This window comes from Rattus norvegicus, chromosome 10 (genome assembly GCF_021556685.1).
Source record: "Rattus norvegicus strain SHRSP/BbbUtx chromosome 10, alternate assembly SHRSP_T2T, whole genome shotgun sequence".
NCBI lineage: Eukaryota > Metazoa > Chordata > Mammalia > Rodentia > Muridae > Rattus > Rattus norvegicus.
The window spans coordinates 20,640,728-20,657,367 of NC_141543.1; the positions used below are offsets into that span (position 1 = coordinate 20,640,728).

General features: G+C 53.2%; 1 protein-coding gene across 1 annotated transcript in view; it reads left to right on the forward strand.

The window, feature by feature from the left end:
- Lmf1 (lipase maturation factor 1) overlaps nt 1-16,640 on the forward strand; it is a gene marked incomplete at its 3' end in the record, with an annotated part of 97,111 nt that overhangs the window by 56,201 nt on the left and 24,270 nt on the right. Inside the window, 2 exon segments of the mRNA NM_001427222.1 lie at nt 205-270; nt 12,964-13,131. Of these exon segments, the coding sequence (NP_001414151.1) occupies nt 205-270; nt 12,964-13,131 (234 nt within the window).

Here is a 16,640-nt window from a genome sequence, read left to right on the forward strand (position 1 = left end):
TCGCTGGTTATCACGAGCTGTTTGGATTTTTACCTCCTGGAGTACTTCCCACAAGAAATAGGCCCCTCCCTTATTCTTTGAAACACAACAACCTGGGCTTTAGGGCTGGATCACGTCTCATTCCTAGAAGTAAATCCTGTTTAAGATCCTTGTATCTCGACTGCCAGCCCACGACTGACGCTGCCCTCTCTCTTGCCTCTGCAGGGCCTCATCAAGGTCCGTGGGGATAAGTGCTGGCTGGATCTGACCTGCATGGACTTCCATTATGAGGTGAGCACAGACATGGCTGTGACTGAAGCATCAGTCTCGCTGCTCTCAGAGGTCCCTCCTTTCCTCCTTTCTCTGGGGTAGGGGCAGGTCACCAGGTGACTCATAGAACATCTCTCTACTGCTGGGCCAGTTCCTCTTGTTACCTGGTTCCCTTTTCTGTCCAGGCCTCCCTCTAGGCCAGGATGGGCCCCATCCTGGGCGTTGGAACTCTAGCTGTGTCTCTCTTGCAGGTGCTCCCAAAGAAAGTTGTCATAGGCACCAGGGCAGCACGAACCCTTGGCCCCAGTCTTCACTCCTCAAAACAAGCCTTCTCTTCCCAGATGCTCATGAGCTTGTATTGGGGATGAGGGCAGGGACAGCTCCATCCTAAAAATTAACCCAAGGGCATGCAACATTGCGGTGCTGTCCATCTGCCCACCACCCCAAGCCAGTGGAGCTCTAAGACCTACATGTATGCCACCTCCTCCTCCCTGCCCAGCTCACACTGCCCACTGCTGGAGAAGAGGAGTTAGTCACTGCCTCTCTCCATTGAGAGGTACCAGGCTCAACCTCTGTCACACTTTATGCTGGCTCTAGACACTCAAGTCCTCTAGCCACTGAAGACGCTGACCTGTGCAGCTGCCCCTCTGGTGTGTCCATCGCTATCAGTCAGCTGGAGCGGCGCACTGTCTGCCGTGGTTAGCCAGGATGCCTAGTTAAAAGTCTTGAGAGGCCTCACTATCCTCATCTGTCCCAGACATCCTGTCTCTACTTAACTAGAGGCCCCAAAATCTCCTCTTTCCCATGGTGGGGTCTCCAACTTGCACTGACAGGAGAGCAGCCATTAGAATGAATATCTGACTGTCTGCAACAAACTATATACATATCGGCCACGGCCCAGAGGACAGGGCTCGGAGACCCAGTCAGTGAAGCCTGGGCCGCCCCTGTCCCTCAGGCAGCAGGACCTTCCTAAGGTGGCCCCACATCCATGCAGCATGATGGGTGTTAGTGCTAAGGACACAGGCCACCTGCAGATTAGCACTGGCAAGTCTAGGAACTTCCTGGATGCAGAGTTCAGGGAACTGATGGACCATTGTCTCCATGGCAACAGGCCATGTGAGACCTGTTCTGCAGGACAGCCACACACCCCAGATCCCACATCTCACTGTAAGCCCCAGCCCACCTGAGAGCTCTGAAGCTTCACAGGATCCCTGTCCCCTTCCCCAGGGCCTGGCCAAGCACATGTGTGGCAGGGATCACATCCCAACCATGAGAGCCCATGCCCACTGCTGCACTCTGACCCAGCAGGGAGGATCAACTGGGAGGTTCCTGAGCCTACTGGCCAGGTGGGTGAAGGCAGCCTCTTCACCTTATGGGTCAGATTGATGCTATGCTGTTGTCCTGTTCAGGTGTGGTCGGTGGACAGGGTATGCCACTAGTTGGCCTTGAGATGGTAGAAATTACCTGAAATCCAGCTCTTCCTGGTAAAGGATTGACCTAGGCATGTCACAGTGTCCTGGAAGAGAGTGCCTGTCCAGGCCCCAGCTTCAAGGAAGGGGCAGCTGGCACCTAGGCCAGAGCTGGGCGTGACTGGCCTTGGGACAGAGCCAGACCCAACTGGCCTGGGCTGGGATGGGAAGGGGTAGTGGGAAGAAGGCCCGCAGCACGGATCAGGTGCTCTCTCCTCAGTGAGCCACCACACAGTGCCTCGTCTCAGAGCTGTGCTTCCTCGGGCTGTGCAGTCGGCATCCAGCCGAACGGGAGGCCAACTTTCTGCTTAGACCTTACATCCTCTGTGCCAACAGTCGCTGTGGTTCTCTGTACCTGTGTTTTCGGTGACACGGGTCACAGGCGGCAGTGCAGGCTGAAGAGGGAAGCCCTGGTCGACTTGAGGCAAAGCTTGTCAGGGGCAAGTCCTCCTTCTCAGCCCTGCAGGGAGATGGCAGGCAGAGAGGGGCAGCTGTGCCTGTGAGGCAGGCCGATGCCAGGGCCAGGCCAGGCCTTGTGGAATCGATGCTATGGATGAGTTAAACTGTGAGCGGCCCTTGAGCTCTGAGAGACCATCGTCTCGACCAAACGGCATCTGAGACACAGGTGTCCCAGGTGAGCCACACCCTCTGTCCAGTTTGGCTATAGGCCGTGGTTCCCACAGCCATGTTCAGTCAAGTGACACAGACCAGAACTCAGGAGACATTTTGTTGAGATTCCGTTTATTGTGAAGTATACATTTCACACTACGCCAGAGAAAGGGATGTGTTCTCTCTGGTTGCCCAACTTTAGTCCTGAAGCTTGAGCGTCCTGGTTTGAGCTGTAGTGACTCACCATACGGGCGTGGCTAAAGGACATACTGTTGGGATTGGTGACCGTGGACAGCTTCAGCACTAGCAGAGCACTCAGGCCAGGCATCTCTGACCAACCGCACCTCAGGAGTGGCATCCTCAGCATGGACTTCACTGTGGAAAACAGACCACGCCCCCCCCAGTGCCACCCTGCCAGGAGCGCTGTGCCCAGAGTCCGGACAAAGGCCACGTCTAGATGCTCCTTGGCTATGGCTGGTGCATAGTATTACAGCAACCATCCATGTAGCACAGCATGTTGAAGCATGCCAGTGGCCCGCAGCACTCGCTGATGGAGACAAATATAGATCACCCATAGCAACTGTGTGTCTGCCACGCTCAGGTGTCTGAAACGCACGGTGCCCATGGAGCAGCAGGGAGGGTGTCCCGTTTGTGTAGTCGCCTCTGACCTCTGACCTGTGAGCGGATCCAAACCCTCAACAGCCAGTGCTTTCGTTCCTCACATTCAGTCCTTGACACCTCCTGGTGTCGGATATGTCTCTTGTAGAGAAAACTTCCTCCTGTAGCGAAGTATTAGCAAGGATGGCTGCCGTTTGGCTCACTGGGCTGTTAGATGTTCTGTAGTCTGACAAACCAGTCACCCACAGAGGACTGTGCCCGACTCTCTCCGCCCTTTATTCCCTCTCTCTCTCTTTCTCTCTCCTCTTCCCCTCTTTTTCCTCTTCCTCTCCTTTCTTCTCATTCTCCCCCCCTCTCTCTCTGTCTCTGACTCCCTCCCCCCCTCTCTAGTTTTCTCCCCCACCCCACCCTTTCTGTGCCTTGCTCAGGGCAACGGGAATGAGGTAATAGGAGTTTGCACTGTTGCTGCGCCGAGCTGACCTTTAATCCAGGGAAATAAATCACTTTCAGCTCCTATTATTGGTGAAGCCCCACAGCCTCAGCATGCACAAAAGAAGCCTTTGTGGGTGTTACTTGTTTTTACGTTACAGTGTCAAGCCCATGGTTGGAGCAGCTGATGTCACCTCCACTGTGGTCAGCACAACACCGGTGCCATGACTATGCCTGGGAACTGGCAGGCTCAGCATGCATATCCCATGGCTATGCGGATGCTCATCCCTGCGTGTCTACATATGTGGCATGCACGTATGTGTACACCTATGTACACGAGGGCAGAATGCCTGCTGCATGGCTCTGGGGACCTGGGCTCTGCGGCTTCCTTCCTGCCCCTCCCCTCTCTAACTAGGAACCAGGTCTGTGCCCACAGGCAGCTTTGTTTAGCATCGCTGTAGCCTCTCCTCTCCCTCCTCAGTGTAGGAGGTTTCATTTCCTGTGTAGGTTTCCTATCTCTAAAGATGGGAACGATGTCCCCAGGTTGCAGCTAGGACAGCACTAACTCCTGAGGGTGCCAAGCACTCGGGGGTGGGCATGTGTCTCAGATGCTCCCCACACACACTGGGAGCTGGGGCAGCCCAGCCTAAAGATGCCATCTGCCAGTCCCTCAGCAGGCACTGGGAGGGGTACACCGTGGGAAGGAGGGACCCAAGGGTGCTACCTCTCACACAGAATACTCTTCTGCCCACACACATGCCTCCACAGCCCTGGCCTCCAGGCAGCCTTCTGGTCAGGAGTAACTGAGAAACAGGGAGTGCTCTGTCGGATGAGGCTGGCCTGTGTGATCTAGGAACACATGGTTAACTGGGCTGTTTCTTCCCGTGTTGAATCTGTTTCCTCTTAACCTGAAGAGTGGTTGGGAGGTGGAGGTGGGAGGCAGGAGATCTCTGCCCTGCCCTCCCTGCAAGGGACCTCTGTCATCTGGTCATCTCTCAGAGACTCGGGAGTCAGTTGCCAGTATGATTTTCAGGGCCCGGGCCCCATAGAGCCGCCTGTTCCTGGCAAAGGCCTGTGTTCACGGGAAGGCCCAAGTCTTTTCTTCCATTCTCTTAAACAAACCGCTGTTTCCAAGATTCCAAAAGCCACATGCTGAGATGCTTATGCCACAGAGCATTTCAGATGCCTGAACTATAGGAGTTATAGCCCAGTGGGTAAAGGTGCTTGCCACCAAGTCTGACAGTTAAGAGTTCAGTCCCCAGAACCCACATATTTGAGAGAACAGACCCCTCAGATCGTCCTCCGATCTCTATATGCCCCACGGCATTTGCCCATGCACACACAATAAATAAATACATCTAAAGCGTTTTGAATGGCAGCATCAGAACCACTGCCTCAGCCATGACAGATGTTGGGAGGGGCTACCATCTGAAGCCACATCAGGTCACACCGTTTAAGAGGGTGCATTTAATTCTGTTGCTGGAAATTTGGTGTGCAGGGTGGTTCATGGCATCTTTCTGTCTCCTTCTCTCACCTCAGGCAGTGGATAGCAGCCCTCGTAGAACTCAGACTTCGTGAGCCTATATGTTTCAGTCCCCAAGACCCACAGGAACGCCCACCAAAGCTCCCATCCAAAGAACTCACAGCCTCTTGGCCACTGGCTTAGGCCCCATGAGCTTGAGGAGTCTGTAGATTGTGTCCACTGGAGAGAGTTGTGCTGGGAGGTCGGCTCCAAACTCTCAGTTCTTCTACTTGGCACATCGTCTGGGTACCAGTTCAGCGCATTTTCTCCTGCTGGTCAGCACTAGAATCTTTCCCTTGCCAAACTGCAAGGAGTGGTGTCCGTGACTGGATGGACACCTGAGCAGGAGAGGCCACTTACCTCATGGGCCAGGCTGTACACAGCCCACAGACTCACAGGGAGCCATCCTCTACGATACGGAACATCTCTTCACATTTGATCCATGCACCTGACATCCTTGGTGCAAGACCCCATGCCTGTAACTCTTACAAGTGCAAAGCCCCCGTAGTTGTTCCTGGAGCTGCCATGTGTGAGACGAGCTGAATATAAATGGCACAAGTCCTTGTCCGGCCATCTTGGCATAGCCTCAGGTACCGAGCATGGCAGAGACACTTGCCTCTCAGCCTCGCCAGCTGCCACTCCTGCTTCTCTTTGTCCTCACCCAAGGCCCAGGAAGGCCTTGTAGTTGGGGTTGGTGATTGCAAGCCAGCACCCTCTGGCCTGGATGCCTCCAGGTTCTATGAGTAGCCCATGGGCACCAAGCTGATTATTCTCCTGGGATAGAGCCTTCCAGGCCAAAGCTTCTGGCCTGTGGCATCCCACATCATAGTCAGGCTCCTTCCTGGGCACGGAGTGCTTATATCCCAACACTACATGAACTCATTCACTTTTTTGTTTAGTTTTTTTTGAGACAGGGTCTCCCTGTGTGGTCCTGGCTGTCACTATGTAGACCAGGCTGGCCTCAGACTCAGAGATCTGCCTGCCTCTGCCTTCCCTAAGCTGGGATTAAAGTGTATACTGCCATGCCTGGTGAGAACTCATACATGGCTGGCCTGGCCCAGGAGGGTCTCATGATCCAATAAAAGCCACTATCCTTCATCCATCCCTTGGAGCTCATACAGACACACGTGTGTGAGCCCATGGTTGGAGCTGCTCCCACACACTCAACACCGTGAAGTGCAGTACCACCTTCCCCAACTCCTGCACCCAGTGTGGGCTTCCAGCCGGCAGATCCTGCTTCTAATTGCAACTGGGAGACACGCACTACCAGCCGTCTTGGGCTGTAATTGGACAAGGGTCACTGAGCGCCCTGCAATTTAGGGGCCTACTGATCTGGGAGTAATTTGTACCAAGGTTGAATGTTCCCCATGAAAGCTGTAAATGTTAACTTTATAGAAGCCATGACTGTTGTATCCAGCGCAGCGGCCTGGTTGCAGTGTCTCAATGTGCTTGTCCACTGGCAGTTTCCTTGATTTGTAGGAAGAAATCCTTTTATATGTGTTCTGGGCTGTGCATGTCAGGCCCCAGGCACACTGTGACCACAGAGTCAGGCCTAGGCCTCAGGTCCGGGCCCAGGGGTGGTGGCCTGGAGGCCACCTATGGTGATTTCCATCCTTCTCATCAGAGGCAGACAAGCAGGTATAAGGTCTTGAGGCCATTGCTGTCATAGAGGAAGTGAGGGCAGAAACGCCCAGGCTGCCCCTCTGACTCGGTGACTCTGGACTGGTGACGCACTATCCCCGGTGGCTCTGGGAATTAAGTGACAGAATACACACTGGAAGGCAAAGCCAAGCTCCAGTGTGTAATTCCATCTCTAAGTATGTGAGGATTTCCCAGACACCTTTCTCTTACTGCCGCCTTGTGTAATTCCTTTACTGTCAGAGAGAATGCTTGGCGTGCCTTGAGTCTCTTAAAACTTGTTTTTCAAAAATCCGTTTTGTGGCCCAGGACTTGGTTCATCCTAAGGAGGCATAACTATTAGCACTGAAGAGTCCGTGCTGTGTGTGAGGCAGAGGCCAACAAGGTTGACGTTGGTGGGTAGCGCTTCCCAAATCCTCTGCTGGTTTTATCAAATATATATGCACATGGACATGGCGGGGACGGGGGGGGGAGGGGAGAGAGGAGGAGATGGGTTAGGGAGGGAGGGAGGGAAGGAGAGAGAGAGATATAAAGATTGAGAGTGAAACCTCCAGATTAAACTGGATGTCCACACTCATTTGTAGCTCTGTCCCCTCTGCTTTGTGTGTTCGGAGCTGTGTTCAGGGCATAAATGTCTGTGCTTCTGTAGTCGTGGGCGCCATAGGGCTGCCTCTTCATTCCTGCTCTCGCTCTCTCTGCTCCGTCCCACCCCGGACTCCAGCTTGCTTGTGACAGGTGCTCTGTGGAGGCTCTTCATCCTTACCTCTTAGCCCGTGTATGTCCTCACATTCAGTCACTTCTCATGGGTAGCATGTCGCTGGGGCTAGTTTACTTACTCGGTCTGATGAAGTCAGACGCTCGCTCTAGCTGCGCTCTCTGGTTCAGACGTGTCTCAGTCTGTCATCTCACTGTCTGTTTGCTCTTCCCACCATCTATTTTTATCCCTTTTCTCACATTTTCTGACTTTTTGTGGATTCATTGATTATTTTTATGGCTTTTATTTTCCCTCCCTTTACTAGCTGTAAACTGTCTAACTCTCTGCTCATTTAGTCCCTTAGTCAATGCTTGGCTTGTTAGCTCGAATTTTGTGTCATTCTTTGTTATTTTTGTTTCTGTGCTACTTTAGGATTTATTCTGTATACCTGTGTGTGTGTGTGTGTGTGTGTGTGTGTGTGTGCATGCGTGTACACCTATGCCTGTGTGTGCACGTATAAAGACATAACATCATGAGTGACCACCTCGGTTCACCTTCCAGTGATACTAATTTAACCTTAGCTTTCCAACAGTATCCTACCACCACTGTCTGCTGCTATCATCATACTGATTACTTTTATACATCATGAACTCTGTTATTTGAAGTTCACATCTTTTAAAGATGACTAAGGGCCAGTGAGATGTCTCATCCAGTAAAAAGCACCTGCCAACGACCAAGCCAGCTTAACAACCTGAGTTTAATCCCCCAAACACACAGTGGCAGGAGAGAACTGATTCCAGAAAGTTGTCCTCAACACACATGCACACACACAAATGCTAAACTAATTTTTAAAGACAGTAGAGCAGAAAGGGCCCTGTGCATCTCAGTAGACTTGCAGACTTCCGAGCTCAGCTGGATGCTTCCTTCACCATCTCTTGGTGCAGCTTGTAGGAGGTGGAATCTCTCAGCGTGTTGCCTGATAATGTCTACTTCCCTTTCAGCTGAGAACATTGGGCTGACAGGCTAGTGCCCTCAGGATGTTCTGTGTCCTCTTCTGAGTCATTCCCCAGGAGGCGCCCCCCTCTGCTTCTCTAATACATCCTCATTCCCTTTCTTTTCCACTCATCAGGAATCTTGACCTGTCTGACTAGGGCGGCGTCACTTTCTTCCTGTTTTGTATGCTTGAGGTCCGCAGAGTTTCTTGTACCTATCTATGGGTTTGTGGGTTTCATCAACATTTGAAACATGTTCCATATGCACTGTCTTCTAGGGCACGGGTTACACGTGTGTTACACATGTGTTACATGGCCTAAAGTTGTCCCTTGGGTCACTAGTGCTTTGTTCCCTTTAATTTCTCTCCGAGTTTGCCTTCAGCTCGGCTTCCACTGCTGTCTTCATAGATGCACCCTTTTCCTCTCCAGCCGCTTCTGCTGATAAACCCACCAGGTGCTTTTTTAATGGTGTAAATGTAAATCCCTTCCCTGCCACCTTTTGTGTGATTTCTGTGTCGCTTGGCAGTTTCCACATGAATCATCCAGAACTAACTCCCTGAAGTGGTTCATACAGCCTCGCCTCAGGCAAGAGCAGGTGTGTGAACATTCTGCTCCCCTGTGCCCTCCCTGCTCCCCTCCGTTGCTGATGCCTCAAAATTGCACCTTTATGCGTTTGAATCCAAAACTTGAGCTGACAATATTTTAAATGTGTTAGTCTCAATTCACGTGTAAACAGAACACAGCAGTGTAAGGCAAAGCTTTTAGACTAATGGCTTTCAAAATGCATGCGTTTCTTGTTTAAGACAAACAGAAGGATTGGGAATCCGCTACAGTTGCATCAACTTTTGAATTTGAATTTGAAGGGATCTTGCTTTTTCCTGTGTCGGGCTTCGAGGGTCCTGGGATGGCATGTTCCAGGCCCTTCGAGGCTCTGCTTCTCACTCCATAAGCCAGGGCCACCCACACATCAGGGGAGGCCAGTGCAGTGTGCCAGGGTCTGCACATCCCCTCAGAACATCCGTGCTGCAGCATGTGGCCATCCACACAGCAACATGGTCTACTTCACAGCAGACTGACCTTCCTCATACGGAAGTGGCCTTCCTTACGGCAGGGAGACAGACCCATTACATGAAAATGACCTTCCTCAGAATGGGGTAGCCTTCCTCCCAGTAAGATGGCCGTCTTCACAGTGCTGTGGCCTCCCTCACATGGAGGCAACTTTGCTCACAATATAATGCTCCTCCGCATGGATTCCTCCGCATGGATTCCTCCGCATGGATTCCTCCGCATGGATTCCTCCGCATGGATTCCTCCGCATGGATTCCTCCGCATGGATTCCTCCGCATGGACTCCTCCGCATGGACTCCTCCGCATGGATTCCTCCGCATGGATTCCTCCGCATGGACTCCTCCGCATGGACTCCTCCGCATGGACTCCTCCGCATGGATTCCTCCGCATGGACTCCTCCGCATGGACTCCTCCGCATGGATTCCTCCGCATGGACTCTTGTGAAATCCCTTGCCTGTGTTCTTTTGGTGAAGGCCAGTCCTGTGACCAGCTGGGCTTGAGGAGAGGGGACACAGACTCCCTTTTCAGATGATGCATTGGGCACACATCTAGTGGGGACCTGTGGTGATCTGTACCACAGAGGAAAGCACATTGCCTCCTCTGGCTCACTGTCCTCTGAGTGGCCATCCTTACTCGAGCGCATCTCCTTCTCTTCACCTCAGTCACCTGGGATGTGGGAAGCAGCCAGCGGCCGGTGCTCAGCACTAAAAGGGCTCCCAGAACACAGCTTCCAGACCTTTCCACTCCAGCCCAAAGTGACCACTGTGTCAGCTCTCAGTCTCCAAGAGCTCATTACCATGATCCCTAGGCTGCTGGTCTTCTCTGCTCCTGGAACATAGTGGCCTCGTTTGTGCTGAGGTCCCACTGTCGATATGAGTCATTCCAGGGAGGAGCTTGGCGCTGTCATGCCCCAGTGGTAAGCGGTATTCTGGTATAAGAGCAATGACTCACCCCATAACAACCTGGAGCCTGAGGTTTGGACTTGCCTTGGGCATACATACACACACCGCCTTCCTTTGAGCTCCAGGTAGGGCCGGTCCACAGATGGCCAGCGACTGGCCAGTGGTGAGAGCTGTGGCAGGGCAGAGGCTTCAGTGAGCCAATCAACACGTGGCACTTGATAATTAAGAAATTTAACTCTCAGCTGGGCAGTGATGGTGCACTGACTTTAATCCCAGCCATTCGGGAGACAGAGACTGGTGGATCTCTGAGTTTGAGGGCAGCCTGGTCTATAGAGTGAGTTCCAGGACAGGCAGGGCTACCCAGAGAGACTTTGTATTAAAAAGGAAAAAAAAGAAAAAGAAGAGGCCTGGAGAGATGGCTCAGTGGCTAAGAGCACTGACTGCCCTTCCAGAGGTCCTGAGTTCAAATCCCAGCAACTACATAGTGGCTCACAACCATCTGTAATGAGATCTGGTGTGTCTGAAGACAGCTACAGTGTACTTATATATAATAAATAAATAAATAAATAAATCTAGAAAGAAAGAAAGAAAGAAAGAAAGAAAATAAATTTGTCCTCAGGATGGCAACAAGGTACTCCTTCACAGTCAACCCCAAGCGTGTGATCGTCTGTCTTGGGGGGTGTGGGGGTGGCAGACTTTTCTGGTCTTTGGCTATTCTCATCAAGGACCAGTTCAGAACAGCCCAGACCTGTGTCTCCCCAAGATGTGCCACCTCCAGATCCCCAACTAGGTGTCTTCGCCCTCTGCCATCCCTGTGTTTTTCTTAGGTAAGACAGTCTCTTTGTAGAGACTTTGTAAAGCGTGGCCTGAGGTCTGGCCTACGTCAGACACTTGTCACTGTTTCACTGCTGTCTGACCAGCCATCCTGCTGGGTGTGATGTCGGGTGTGATGCTCTCTTGTGCTTTATGGGGTGCGATGCTGCCACCCCCACCTTAGCCACACTTACCTACTCAGCAGCTCTCATGGAAACAGAAATTATCCTTGTCCCTGGCACAGTGAGCACAGAGGCTGCAGCCCTCCCTTGTGACCCTAGGACGCTGCACTGTGTGAACAGAACCTGCTGGCCCACAGATCCAGGGCCAGTGCTCCTCCAGGAAGGCCGGTAATCCCTGCTCGCAAACACTGCCTTCTGTGTTACTACCCTCATTTTTATCCAGCATAGGAAAACCCACAGGATTGGGGTGGGGGGCTTCTCCCTGTGGGACCCAATTTCTAGTCCCCTCCCCCAGCAGCTGCCTCACTGAGCTTGCATAGACACCTGCTGAGCTGAAGTCAACGCCCTCGTCTTGGTGTTTCCCTCTTTGTAGCACCTTGTACTGCAGGCTGATGGACATCATGGATGTGAGACAGTGACTGCACAGGTGCTGTTCCATACCAAGCTGAGGCACTGCCTCCCCCCGTTCTGGACTCCTTTGCCAGTACACATGTGGCCCCGTTCACCCTCCCTCTGTCCTCTGTTTTCTCATCCTGCTGGGACATGTGGGAGTGCCAGGGGTCCAGAGGCTGTGCACACAGTCCAGTGCTGTCCACTCCTTCCAATGACACTCCTCTATAGATGGCATCTCCAGTTAGGGCAGACTCCAAGGCCATCGGATGTGGAGTTTGACACTGATTCCCAGAATCTGCCCAACAGGGGACAGTGACAAGGGCTGCAAAAGCAGCACAGGGTGGTGGCAGCGAGCCAGGTGTGTTTTGAGGAGAAGGCTGGGACTGGCAGATAGAAATCTTGCAGTGACTTCTGTCTCTTGGCACAGGGCTACTGGGACACTTCGCTCGGACTAGTTGCTTATTCTGTTGGCAAACAATTAAAAGGGGGGAGGTGGTGCCTCCCACAGAGCTAGGTAGAGGGTGGCCCGAAGCATCCTTAAATGAAAAGCTTGGCTTCTGTCCTGCCTTAAGCTGTTTATTTTTCTTAAGATCACATGGATGGTTCAAGTAGCAGGATCCCTGTGTGGGGTGGAGCAGGGCACACGGAGGAGCCCAGGGCTTGAGGGGAGGTGACCTGGCAGGGGCTCCACACCTATGGAGATGGGGTGAGGTGACAGACGGGCTCCTTAAGTGCCCCATAGCCAAGGTGAAATCCCAAGGGGACTGTGCCTGAGAAGCAGCCAAGACGCAGTCTGCGCATCATTCCAGCCCCTTCTCTGCCTCCTTCACCTCCTGCTTCTGTTTGCTCAGAGCCACTGCTGCTGTGACCCCTGTCTCCCCCACCCCCCGACTCCAGTTTCCCTATGCTCGAGCCCATGTCCTATGCCACAAGCCTGCATGGATCTGCTGGAGACCCTGAGAGGGCAAAAGCACCCCAGGCCCCGTGGAGCCCAGCAGTGGGTGGGAGACCTGAGGTGGACCATGATGTCAGGCCACTTGCAACTCTGGGAGCCCTGAGCCCCAGGCAGCAGCCACCCACATTTCCTCTGGTTCTCGTATCTTTAGATTCTTCATCTGTTCACGAGTGTTTAAAGATGTCTCCTTCAACTAGGGTTTACACTTTTGCCTATAAAGACTGTGGATTTAAAACAGAACGGAACACTTGCTTTTGCTTCGAAAATAGCCTGCTCCCAGAAGTCCCCCAGCCCAAACAGGCTGGGCCAGTTGCACATACACAGACAGGGCTGGAGAGCAGATGGTTTTATCATAGCCAGGGCAGACCCCACTCCCCCCTCCCCGGTCAGCCAAGGCTGGTAATTCAAAGGCTCGCTTTTGTCCCCACAGACTCAGCCAGTGCCCAACCCGATGGCCTACTACCTGCACAGGTCACCGCGGTGGTTCCACCGCTTTGAGACACTCAGCAACCACTTCCTGGAGCTCCTCGTGCCTTTCTTCCTGTTCCTCGGACGGCGGATGTGCGTTCTTCATGGGGTGCTGCAGATCCTTTTTCAGGTAGGCCGTGCCAAGGCGCCCCCACTCAGAGTCCCCCATGTGTCTACAGCCTGCCCCCCTGTGTCTGGGTTAGCCCATGGCCATGGGGAGAGGCCTTCTCAGCTCCATCTCACCCCCTGCAGGGCCCCCACTGTGTCCAGTCCAGTCTGGATTCCGGGGTCCCTTTATCAGCTTCCACGAGCCCACAGCCGTGTCTGGTTGTCCTCCGGGAGCTGCCCAAGAGCAGCAACGCAGTCCTTGCTCAGGCCCACTATGGCCCCACGCACCCTCCCTGTAAATCCAATCCTAAAATGTTAAATTTCTTGCTACCAGGAATCGGGGTGAGTTGTTTAAGACAGGGTCTTGCCACGTAACCCCTACTGCCCTGAAACTTGTCATCTGCCTGCCTATGCTTCCCAAGGGCTGAGTCAGGGCCTCAGTAAGTTGTCTAAGCAGCTCTCAAACTTATGATCTCCCTTCCTCAGCGCCCCAGCCGCAGGGATGACAGGCCTGCCCTGCCAGGCCAGGGTCATCCTGTGGTTTTGGTTTTCCATTTTCAGTCTTGAATGATGTTGACCGAGGCTGACATTTTCCCGGCAGGAGAGGGTCGCTGGTTTTTTCCCCTTCCATATGCTAATGAGATGAATTACATTACTGCCGCTTGGGTTGGGCAAGTTTCATATTCTAGAATAAACTCGGCTTGGTCATGCTGCGTACATTTTAATATACTGCTGGAGCTAATTTGCCAGTGTTTTGTTTTAGATTTTGCATGGTTGTCAGTGAGAGAGTCCTGTCTATAGTTTTCCGGCCTAGTGTGGATTCCCTGTCTGGGCTCATTGCCCCACACTTAAAAGACAAGACCCTTTCTCCGAAGAGTCCACGGAGACCCAGGCACCCTTTCTCAGAGCCTAGACAGTGCTGAGTGTGCTTCTGAGGAAAGCCGTGAGAGCCTTGCAGTGGGCTGGCCCGTGACTGCGGGACATCCCTCTCAGCCCGTGACTGCGGGACATCATCCCTCTCAGAGCAGGTCCGGCTATAGATAAATGCGTCTGTTTCAGCTATCTTCAAACTCACTGGGGAGAAGGGGAGAGGGGACACCGTGTTCTTCTCAGTGCAAAGTTTGGACCCATGAGCCTGTCTGTCCTCCACATGTCCTCTCTATGCAGGGCTGCGTTTAAATCAGGACCGGCTGTGAGCAGATTTTGAGCCTCACTGGGACCTTTGCCACAGTGACCTTTGGCTATGAAGCCATCTCTGCCCTCCCCCACCCCCACCCCACTCCCGTTCACCAGAACCCAGTGCACCAATAGGTTAGCTCCATTTTGTTCTGTGTTTTAATCAGGATACTTCTAGAAGCAGTGCAGAGATCACAGAAAATCCCTCGTGCCCCAGGTCCCCACTAGGAGCTGGTTCACACTGATGGGGTGCATGGTGGCAGTGTGACAAGGCACATGACTCACTTAAGTCCTCAGAGCATTCTCCGGGTTTGGACAGTGAAGACTGTTTATGCCCCATCGCTGTCACTCCTTCCTCCCCTGAGAGTCCTTGGTGAACACTGGTTCATCTTCCTCCGCACTGACCCCTGGCCTTCAGTCTTTCCTGAAGTTGGGACCTCGACTTTCCAGCCATCTCTAGTCCTCTCTCTAGCCAGCTTCTCTCAGTCACATGCTTGAGGCTCCTTATGTCTCCCTATGGCTTAACTACTCATATCTCCTCAGAGCCCACATCCCCATGGAGTGCCTGTTTCCCACACATTTCCTGAAGGCCACAGACAGTGCTAATCTTGAAATGACAAAAAGATGTGCCCTACTGGCCCCCACACCCGGACCCCACCCTGCCTGGGAAGCAGGACCATCCAGCTGGATGGGCCAGACGTGGGGAAAGAGCCATAGCCTTAAGTGTGTCTCCATCTTGTTGGGTAGGGTATAAGGTTGGACCTGTTTGACCTAGTCCGGGCCTTCCAGAATATCTCCCAGAGTCTGAGGGCGTGAGGAGCAAGACAGGCACATGTGTTCCACACTAAGCACCAGGCGTGTTTGCAGAGACTGGGGCTGCCATGATGCTGGGAGTCCTTTCCTGCAGAGCCAGCTGCACAGGTGCCAAAGGCAGGTTTGAGGAGTCTGCGTCTGGGCAAGCCTGAGTGCTGGGATCTCCTGGGGCTCAGGTGTCCCCTCCCCTTTGTGTATAAGGATCTGTGCAGCAAGCTCCTCCCAGCAACCCCCATGTGGTAGACCCTAGAAAATGAAAAGGCCTACACCCCACCCTCCAGGACCTGCCTGCCAGCCACTTTGAGCCATCGTTAACTCCTGTAGGCCTTGCCAAGGCAGCAAGGCATCCCCAGAGTTTATTCTGTCGAGTAGGGGATCCCTGACTAGCAGTTTCCCCCTGACTGCCATGATGGAGAACATGGAACTGGCCATACAGAGTTGAGAAGAAAATAGAGATGTGCAGGTCTTCGACTTCTCCCCAGGGCTGTGGCTTCTCTCCAGGGCTGATGTAGGGCTCTGGCTTCTCCCTAGGCCTGGTCCCAAGTCCCCAGATCCACCTAAGACTTCCTGTCCACCAAACAGAGTCAAGTATAGGATTGGGCCGAGCAGGGCGCGGCCTTTACCATCCCAAGACCCCCTGTGGACAGTGTTGGGAGTGACTGCGTGTTCCTGATGGTGCAGCACCGTGGCTGACACACGGCGCCCACCATGCTGTGGCACCTGAGTGCAGCCTGGTGCGGAGCTGCACTGCGTCCTGACCCACTGGTTCCTGTGTTCCTTCCTGTGGGCCAGAGCTCGAGTTCACTCACTTCCTCCCACACTCGGTTTACACAGCTGCTCCTAGGATCCCTGCAAGACTGCAGGAGGGGATGACCCCGGAAGGGGCGGTATGGACAGCCTCCGCTGCTGAGCTAGGTCAGGACATCCAAGGCCCACCATGGTATCAGTCCTCACCAAGGAACAAAGAGGAGGTGGGGTCAGACCTGAGACTCAGCAGCAGGAAGGCAGGAGAGGACCTTGGGAGAGGCAGCTTTTGAGGTTGAGTTCACTGTTAAGACCTCATGGAGCTACCTGGATTCCTTGAGAGCATGCACATGCCCTCTGTGGAAAGTCCCTGTGATTACATGCATGTGCTCTGTGGAAGGTCCCTGTGCCTACATGCATGTGCTCAGTGGAAGGTCTCTGTGACTACATGCATGTCCCATATGCAAGGTCCCTGTGACAATATACTTGTGCTCTGTGGAAGGGTCCTGTGAGCACATGCATGTCCTCTGTGGATGGTCCCTGTTACTACATACGTGTCCCATGTGGAAGGTCCCTGTGACTACATACATGTCCTCGGTGGAAAGTCCTTATGACAACATGCATGTCCTCTGTAGAAGGATCCTGTGACCACATGCATGTCCTCTGTGGAAGGTCCCTGTGACTACATGCATGTCCTCTGTAGAAGGTCCCTGTGACCACATGCATGTCCTCTGTAGAAGGGCCCTGTGACCACATGCATGTCCTCTGTAGAAGGTCCCTGTGACTACATACATGTCC